This window comes from Mus caroli, chromosome 12 (assembly GCF_900094665.2).
Source record: "Mus caroli chromosome 12, CAROLI_EIJ_v1.1, whole genome shotgun sequence".
Lineage (NCBI taxonomy): Eukaryota > Metazoa > Chordata > Mammalia > Rodentia > Muridae > Mus > Mus caroli.
This window is the reverse complement of record NC_034581.1, coordinates 78,423,363-78,432,637: the sequence shown is the minus strand read 5'-3', so window position 1 is coordinate 78,432,637 and position 9,275 is coordinate 78,423,363. Positions and strand designations below refer to the sequence as shown.

Here is a 9,275-nt window from a genome sequence, read left to right as displayed (position 1 = left end):
TTTGTTTGTTTGTTTTTGTTTGTTTTTTTTGTTTGTTTGTTTGTTTTTTTGAGACAGGGTTTCTCTGTGTAGCCCTAGCTGGCCTGAAACTTTCTCTTTCTCTGTAGACCAGGCTGGCCTCAAACTCAGAGATCTTCCTGCCTCTGCATCCCGAGTAAGGGGACTAAAGGCTTGGGTCACTGTGCCATTGGAAGTGAGAAGTCTTCCTCACAAGCTGCTGCTCCTGTGAGTGTCAGGCCTTCCCTGCCAGAATGGAGTGAAACTCTTAAAGCCATGAGTCTGAATAAATCCTTCCTTTCAAATTGTTCTAAGGGGTGATTTGTCACCAAGAGGCCAAAGCAATTAACAGACATACCCTACAGACAAGCATTACCCTGCCTGGCCACTAAAGTGCTGCTGAGATGGTGCCACTGACTAAGCTGCTTGCCACCAAGCCTGAGAACTTTCTACTGTGATAGAAGGACGTCTGACTCCTTCAAGTTGTCCTGTGACCACACACACACAACATTAAATGTAATTAAAATTGCACTTGTAAAAAATGTTTGCAGGCTGGAGAGATGGCTCAGCAGGTAAAGGCACTGACTGCTCTTCCAAAAGTCCTGAGTTCAATTCCCAGCAACCACATGGTGGCTCACAAGCACCCATAATGAGATCTGACGCCCTCTTCTGGTGTGTCTGAAGTCAGCTACAACGAATTTATGTATAATAATAAAAAATAAATCTTTAAAAAATGTTTGCTAACAGTTATGAGAACATCATTTTTGTTAAAGCTTGTTTAAAAACGGTTTACTTAAGGCATGTGAACTAGAAGTGATCTGAGTTAATTACCATAATCTTTGTTGTTATTGTTTTGCAAGACAGAGTTTTCCCTACAGCCCTGGCTGTCCTGGAATTTATTCTACAGACTAGCCTGGCCTCGAACTTAGAGATTCACCTGCATCTGCCTCCAGAGTGTTGAGATTAAAGGTGTGCACTCCCACTGCCTAGCAATTACTGTGATTTAAAGTTTATTTATATGATAGCCCCTTTATTCATAAGCTCATTAGAACAGAATTTCTTAGTAGATTTTTACCATGTGGACACAGAATATAAGGTACACATACAACCCACACACAAACACATATGCCCAAATTCTACAGCTTCCATTTTAGAATTCTAGTCTCTAGACAAGAGGGGCCAATGAGTCAGCTCAGTGGGCAAAAGCACAGAACACAGCAGCCTTACACACCAGCCTTACACACAGGGGCAATCACTGGAACCCATGCTAGGGAGAACTGACTCCCATAAATTGTCCTCTGATGGCATACAACACACACACACACACACTCACATACATACACACACTCACACATACACACACATACATACACACACTCACACATACACACACTCACATACATACACACATGCTGACTCACACAGAGACACACACACACACTGGGTTGACTAAAGAGAAGCTAATCAAAAAAAAAAAAAAGAGAAGCTAATCTAGTTGTATTTCTTGCAAAATGAGACAAATGAGCATGTATATGATGTTTTGAAGGCTGTGGACCAATTTTTAATTTAAAACAATCTCCATATTAATTTAGTTCTAAAAGTTTCTTTTCCTTTCTTTATTGCCTTTTTAGTCTCAACTTTAGGGAGTCACTCTTAACATTTCCTTGTAGCTTGAATGGGACAAAATAATAAGGCTCCAAGTGACCTTGAATAGAAAACATAACTTTTTGTTTCTTTGCTGTTTAATCAACACAGGTGAGAAGCATTTTCAGAAATGTTATTTGAAAAATTATTTAAAGGCTGGATCTACTCCATTGAAATGGCAAAATTATCATTTTTGTTGTTGTTTTAGTTGTTGTTGTTGTGTGTGTGTGTGTGTAAGGTACACACATGTATATCCAGGTGTATGTGCATACACATCAGGCTCCTTCCTCTCACATGACTCCAGCTTCTGTCAAGTTGACATGAAATGAGGCAGCCGCAGCTGCAGCCACTGTCTTTAAAGCTGATCCAGGAGTTAAAGTATTAACTAGGTAGGGCCAAGCCTTTAATCCTGTCACTCAGGAGGCAAAAGCGTGACAATCCCTGTGAGTTCAAGGCCTCAATCCTTGTGCGTACATGGCAAGTTCCAGGACGGCCAGAGGTCGTTTGAGGTCCTGTCCCCAAAAGCAACAAAACAACAAATGGAACAAAAACAGCTGCAACTACCACTGAAATGCTGAACTTAGAAGAGATCATACCTTTTAGAAAGAGGTCACTGTTTTTAAACTTAACTCATTATATCACATATAGCTGAATCTGTAACAAGCACAGGTTGGTAGTACAATAACCATATTGATTAATAACTTATTCAGTACAGTGACTAATAAGCCATTAATGCCCTAAACATGAATTTCATGTAATCCAGCAGAAAACTGATTCACATAGAACTGATTATAACATTTGACCTTGAAGCTACCATGTCTGTTACAGACAAACTCACTACAGTCTACAGGAGGCTCTGCTGTGGGTACTGTCCAGGTGTTTGCCAAAGAAGAATAGAATTTGCTTCCATGCATCTATCTGGGCTTTGGAGTGAGCCCTGACCTCCCCTCCCCAAATCACAGCTTCGTTCACTATTTTGTGCAGGGAAGCTGGGCACATGGGAAAGTAAGGTGGTTCAATGTAATGTCCAGTCCCAGGGTAAGAGAGTACCTGGGGCCTTTCCTTTCCGTGAGCCTGTAACCGGTCCAAGGCTATCTGAGTATATAACTCACTCCTCCAGCAATGATCATCCTGGCCAGCAACAAAGAGGATGGGGCCCTTGGCCTTCTCTATTGGTATCATGCTGGGGTTCTCACAGCCTCCTACAGCATCGTTCCGTATATCCACAATGTCCAGAATGCCGGAGAAAGCCACCTTCGTTCTCCTCAGGTCATGGCCCAATGGTGGAATCATGGTCTGCTTGTACTTGATATGTCTGTTTCCACTGAATGCAGAGCCATTGATGGAAACTGTGGCTGAGACATTCTTCAAGAAGGAAGCCATGATCAGACAGATATCAGCTCCTAGAGAAAGACCCAGAAGCCCAATGTCTGGGCCTTTTACCTAGAAAGAAAGAAAGAAAAAAAAAAAAAGATGAGGTAAGAGGTAAGAGATAGAACATGCCTATATCTAGCACTGGGAAGATGGAAGCAGGAGGACCAGGGGTTCAAGTCAGTCAGCTACATAGAGAGTTCAAGGCTAGGCAAAGCAATTTCAAAAATCCAAAGAGAAAGAGGAAAAAAAAAAAAAAGCTAAGGAGATGGCACTGTGGGTAAAGGTGCTTGCAGCAAAATTTGATGACCTGGGTTCAATTCCTCACAAGGTGAAAGAGGAGAACTGACTTTTGCAAGTGGTCCTTGTCTCCACCCGTGTGGATCATGTATAGCCAAAACAGGTTAGTAAAAAAAGAAGTTACCGAGCACCAAAGGATGTTGCTAAAGGGGCTGGAGAGATGACTCAGTTGTTAAGAGCACTGGCTGCTCTTCCAAAGGATCCTGGTTTGATTCCCAGTACCCACATACAACTGTCCACAACCCCCCGGAGACCTGTTGCCCTCTTCTGGCCTCTGTGGTCAATGCATGCATCTGGTGCATGGCCACAAATGCAGGCAAAATACCCATACACACAAAATAAAAGTAAATAAATCTTTTATGGCAGACAAAACCACACAGTCACATTTAGGGACTGGTTATCAATGCTGAGTCATGGGAGCCTGTCAGGCAAGGACCTCATTTCCAGTGAACCTGACCCATGGCTTTATTTGACAGTGTATTGACCCATGTGGCTTAATCAGTGGCCTGAGATGTGAATCATTTGTCCAACTCCATCGAGGCAATCCTAGAAAATGATTAACTTCATAGAAACAGATTCCAGTGTCCAACTTAGTAGTTCTTAGCTTTTATAAAGGGTGGGCAAATTGTGGCGAAATTTGAGAGGGAAATTAAAGGTTATAAAGCCAGCTTGGTAAGATATCTAGTCTGTATGGCAAGAGGAGTTTTACTTGTATATGAAATGAGATTTCATTTTAGTAATGTTTAGGGAGCTATGCATCAGAGAAAGGGGAAGTGTTCGATGCTCAAAGCCAAAAAGAATCTCCCCAAGAAACTTTTTCTATGAACAAAGAACAGAACAGCCTCAGAAGAGCTGGAGCAGGAGACCACCTCTGTAGAGATAATTCTAGGGACACGGATTAAATAAAGCACACAAGGAGAACCTTCGGGTGTCGAAGCATGTAGCGCACTGCCTCTTCAAAGTAGTCCACTTCTATGATGTTGAGCTCTTTGGGGAGATCCTCAAAGCCATAAAAAGCCAGAGCCAATGTGGCAAAGCCATGGCCAGCCACAAGGCTGGCTCGGTATTCCAACAGGCCTCCTCCAACACCATAAACATCGATGATGCCTGGAAAGGGTCCTTGTCCTACAGAGGGGACATGACAAGGCAAAGGCATCATGCAATCCAAAGAATTCACTTCTCTTTTAGACACCTTTCAAAATTGTTTAATTGGTTTCTATGAATCCAGTCAAACAGATTTCTGTGTTACTACTGAACGGAGACACCGGAGCTTTGGAGAGAGAAGAAAAAAATCTGAGCTGTCTCCTGCATTTTAATCCTCCTCTAGAATCCAAACTGTGGTCCACAAGCCACAGGAGGACAGTTATGAATTTGGCCCAACACAAAATTGTAAACTTACATTTTTCATTTTTCAAATCGAAGGTGTGTGTGTGTGTGTGTGTGTGATTTTTGTTTGTAGATCAATCGCATGGTTCTAGGGGGTGAATGCTATAAGTGATACCATTTAAGATTGGATATTGCATACTTCTACAGATCAGCTGTTGTTCCAGGAGACAGTGCTAAACCTTGGGGTGAGGAGTACATTTTAGCAGGAGGACTTGCAAGCCTTAGACTGTCCCCTCCTCTTGCTCTGCCAAGGGCTGCAGACAATGGGAAGTGTGTGTATAGGGGTGGAGAATGCTACAGTGATTTAGAGCCCTCCCTGTTCTTGCAGAGGACCCAGGACCCAGGACTGGGGCTCACAAACACATGCAATCCCAGCTCAAGGGGATCTGATCCCCTCTTCTGACACCCACCTCCCCACCCCATGAGCACTAGCACACACAAACCACACACACACACACACACACACACACGGGAAAACAAAATACATTTATTTTTATGTGTTGGAGTTTTGCTTGTGTATTTATCTTTGTGGGAGTGTCAGATCTCCCAGAACAGGAGTTACAGACAGCTGTGAGCTGCCATGCAGGTGCTGGGAATTGAACCCAGGTCCTCTGGCAGAACACCTGTGAGTGTTCTTAACCACGAAGCCCCCATCAGGTTAAATTCAAAAACAATAAGAACAAAATCAATTTATGCTAATCTGGATGTACTATTGAAAGGAAATAAAACTTGAGACATGTGATTCATGTAATTTATGTCAAATAGCCCAAAGAGTTGTTTGTGAGCTTTAAAACCTGGGGCTGAAAACATAGCAGGACATGCCTGGGCAGGCCCGTCGTTACACGTCGTCCTGACTGGCCTGGTGCCTCCCTATCTCCCGCCCTTCTGACAGTCTGTTGATGTTTAAATGGACCAATCATGTGAAACCGCGCCAATTCCTCCCCGAGCCCCACCCCTTTTCTATAAAAATCCCTAGCTTCCAAGCCTCCTGGTCAAAACCACTGTCTCCTGCATGAGATACGTTTCAACCCGGAGCTCCGCCATTATGCCTCCACCATGTGGTCAACACCTCTGTCTCCTGCGGGAGATATGTGTCGGCCTGGAGCTCAGTCATTAAACTACCTCGTGTTCTTACATCAAGTTGGCCGTCTGTTCGTGATTCTTGGGTGCGCGCCGAAACAGAAATTGAGTGGGGGTTTCCCCACTAGGTTCTTTCACTATGGCTTTAACCTTTGAGGTTTTGTGTGTGTGAGTGTGTGTTTGTATGTACTGACTAGGGTTGGGGGTGGAGTGGGGAGAAGGGGCTGCGTGTGTCAAGGACAATGTGGCAGTTTCCTCTGTCTATCATTTTCCCTAACCTTGTACTGCAGCAAAGTTCAGCTGTGTTTTTCATCAGCTGGATAACACTTATCTTTTGGGGATAGACAGAGATTAAATGAGATAATGCAAGCAAAGGACACTTGCTAATGTATGAAAATCCCCCAACCTGTTTGAGTGGTCACTGAAAAGGCCAATAGCACCTTCCTAGGAAGCCCCAACCCCACCCCTAGACTCAGCCCTAGGCGCTCTCCCACCTCTCAACCACCCAACTCACCTGGGGGCAGGAAGAGCGTGGCGCGCACCCGGCCCTCGCGCACGGGCACGCGCCGCACCCCGGGAGCCATGAAGTGACGCTCGTGCACCGCCCGCGCCAGCAGCCGCCCGCCGTCGGGCTCGTGTCCGTCCAGCACCTCCAGCTCCACCACGAAGGGCGTCTGCACGTCGCGCTTGATCAGGCGCCAGAGAGGCCGATCGGGCTCCATGGCCCAGAGCAGCCCCATGGGCTCGAGCCCCGAGAAGCTGCCGCCCAGCGCGGGCGCGCGCGCCAGGTCCAGCTCGCCGTGGGAGTCCGCGCGGTAGCGCGCGTGGGCTCGGAAGAGCGCGCCCTTCTCGTCGCGCAGTGCCGCGCGTAGCGTGACGGGCTGCTCCGGGGCCAAGCCGCGCACGGCGATGCTCAGCGGTTCGTCCCAGCAGCTGCGGCCCGCGGGCTCCACGCTCAGCTTCGCCGCCATGCCCGAATCCGGAGCGGAGCCTGGCCTGCTGTGGAGCCGACCTAGTGCGTCTCTAGGACCCAGACAAGAGAGGAACCATGGTCTGTCAGCAATTTGGGCACAGACCGGCCAAAGGTCATGCTTCGGGGCTGAGCTAGGTTATAGGATTCTGCTTCTCGCCACTCCCACGTGGTGTTGTGAAAGTGATTGGTGATGACACACCAAGTGAATGAATCAGGGCAAAGTACGATCCTTCCGTGGATTCAGCAGCTTTATAAAAATACAAAACGGAACCAAGAGTAAGAACTTTGTAATAAATTACAACTTTATACCACTTTAGTCTTAAGATACTCAGTTTACAAAAACTTCCCTGGATGCTACAGCTCCCAGCACAGAAACTAGAATGCACAGATAAAATGGCTCTCTGGTACAGGATGAAGAGGCCACTGAGGTGGTTGCTTGGACCCCGCTTTACTAGGGGTGCTATTAAGGGCGGCTTGAAAGATCTAGGGGCTGAGCAGGTGTCAAGGGTGCCATAGAAAGTTCTCTGAGAAGTTGGCTTCATCCAAGGTCCAGTGTTGTCCAATGGTCTGATAAAATGGTGCAGCGAGTGGCTCACCAGGTAAGAGCACTGACTGCTATTCTGAAGATCCTAAGTTCAAATCCCAGCAACCACATGGTGGCTCACAACCATCCGAAATGAGATCTGATGCCCTCTTCTGCTGCATCTGAAGACAGCTACAGTGTACATATGTATAATAATAAATAAATCTTTCGTTCAGAGTGAGCAGGGACTGCGTGAGCATAGTTGTCCAGAGCGAGCAGAGGTCTTTAAATTCAATTCCCAACAACACATGAAGGCTCACAACCATCTGTACAGCTACAGTGTACTCACATACATAAGATAAATCTTTTTTAGAAATGGTGCAGCCTAAGATATAGATATATGAGTGCTTGTGGAGCCATCTGGCTGGGTTTTAGGATGCTGTTGGCATGCCACTAGATACACATAAGGCAGGCGTTCAAACTGAACCTTCCAGAAGGAAGAGAGCAAAGGTAAGGAAGGCCCTGGCTGCCAACTGAGTCGATGTTCTGTCCCGTGGTCAATGTAAAGTAAAATGTAAGCAGGGACTTGTGAATTATATTGCTCAGAAGGTTGTTATCAGCAATTTTAACATGATGACATTTTAAATGACAATTTTCTCAAAAGGAGAGGTGATGATTTTACTTTATTGTTATATTTCCACAGCCCAGAATCGGGACAAGAAAATTTTTTCTGTGGAGCAGTTACATGCTTTCAAGTCAGGTTTTCTTCCCTACAGCTTCCTTGCATATTAGATATAACAGTAGTTACCTCATAGTGTTTTGAGAACTAGATGTACCAGGAATAGAGTAAATATCACATAAATGGTAGCTATAATTTTCATAAAACTTCATAATCTAATATCTTAGCTATTTTAATGCACGTATTTGCAATTATTTCTCAGGCAGAATAACTAGCTGTTATAAAGAATTAGTGGCTTGGATATGTTGGCAGCTAATAAGCAGTCATTCTGGGGTTCCAATCTAAGTGATTTACCATTGTCATCATCATTAAATCCTCATCATTAGATCTAATGAGCATATATCATTCTTATAAAAACCCAGCCACCCATGAGTGTGTGCAGGAAGGCAAGCAGTGTGGCCTTGAACTTCCTTAACTGTGCCTATGTGCGCCCTTTTCAGCTATCTCTTCATCAACCTGAATTTTTGTCATAGTGACCAAAAGGTAAGAACAGATTTGATACAAAGCAAATGAGAGAGGGTAGGTGCCTTACTTTGATTTCTAAGCTGGGAAAGAGTTATCAATATGTTGTCCCTTACTTCCTTCACAGGCACCACAGCCAGTACCTTAAATGTTTACATAATGGTGGATTTATGCTTATTTAATCATTCTTATGAGAATGAATTCTCCCTCTTATAAATGTAAATCATATATATTGCAAAGCAAATAAATAAATAGGAGTTTTGATAGCTTCTTTCCCAAAGTTCTAGAAAGTGATGTCTCTTGTTTTACATTGCAGGAGTTATCCTCCCCCTGGTCTGTCCAACATGATATTCAAGAAAGCTCTAAACTTCTTGTATGTTTGCATGAACTAATATAAGGAAAAGGGGTGACGTTAAAAAGGAGAATGACAGAGGCAGGTGGATTTCTGAGTTCGAGGCCAGCCTGGTCTACAAAGTGAGGTCCAGGACAGCCAGGGCTATACAGAGAAACCCTGACTCAACTCCCCCCCCCAAAAAAAGGAGAATGACAGTGGTGTGGGATGGTAGAGAAAGGACAGAGCATCAGGGAAATGGGAAAGTTTATTCTGTTGCATCAATCAAGCATGCAGGGAAGAAAGATGTTAATTAAAAAAACTGAACGGCTCTTCTGGCCGGACCAGCACCGGGGTAGCTAGAGCGCAGCGTCGGCTGACACCCGCCAGCTACCCACGACCCCCGCCACAGGATTTTGAGACTGCTGGTGAGTGGAACACAGCTTCTGCTCCAATCTTTAAACAGTGA

At 45.0% G+C, this 9,275-nt stretch overlaps 1 protein-coding gene across 1 annotated transcript; it reads right to left on the bottom strand.

Annotated features, from left to right (window-relative positions):
- Window positions 1-1,598: 1,598 nt before the first annotated feature.
- On the bottom strand, window positions 1,599-6,899 carry LOC110306755 (acyl-coenzyme A thioesterase 4). Its single transcript, XM_021178840.2, has 3 exons — window positions 6,293-6,899; window positions 4,235-4,437; window positions 1,599-3,084 (listed from the first exon to the last, which is right to left on the bottom strand). Exons 1-3 carry the CDS (start codon window positions 6,747-6,749, stop codon window positions 2,479-2,481), a joined length of 1,266 nt encoding a protein of 421 aa, XP_021034499.1. The 5' UTR covers window positions 6,750-6,899; the 3' UTR covers window positions 1,599-2,478.
- Between the last annotated feature and the right edge of the window lie 2,376 nt (window positions 6,900-9,275).

Coding starts and splice junctions, on each gene's coding strand:
- LOC110306755 (XM_021178840.2), bottom strand. CDS start 6,749: ATGGCGGCGAAGCTGAGCGTGGAGCCCGCGGGCCGCAGCTGCTGGGAC. Junction 4,438..6,292: donor CACGCTCTTCCTGCCCCCAG/GTGAGTTGGGTG, acceptor TCCCCTCTGTAG/GACAAGGACCCTTTCCAGGC. Junction 3,085..4,234: donor ACATGCTTCGACACCCGAAG/GTTCTCCTTGTG, acceptor CTTTCTTTCTAG/GTAAAAGGCCCAGACATTGG.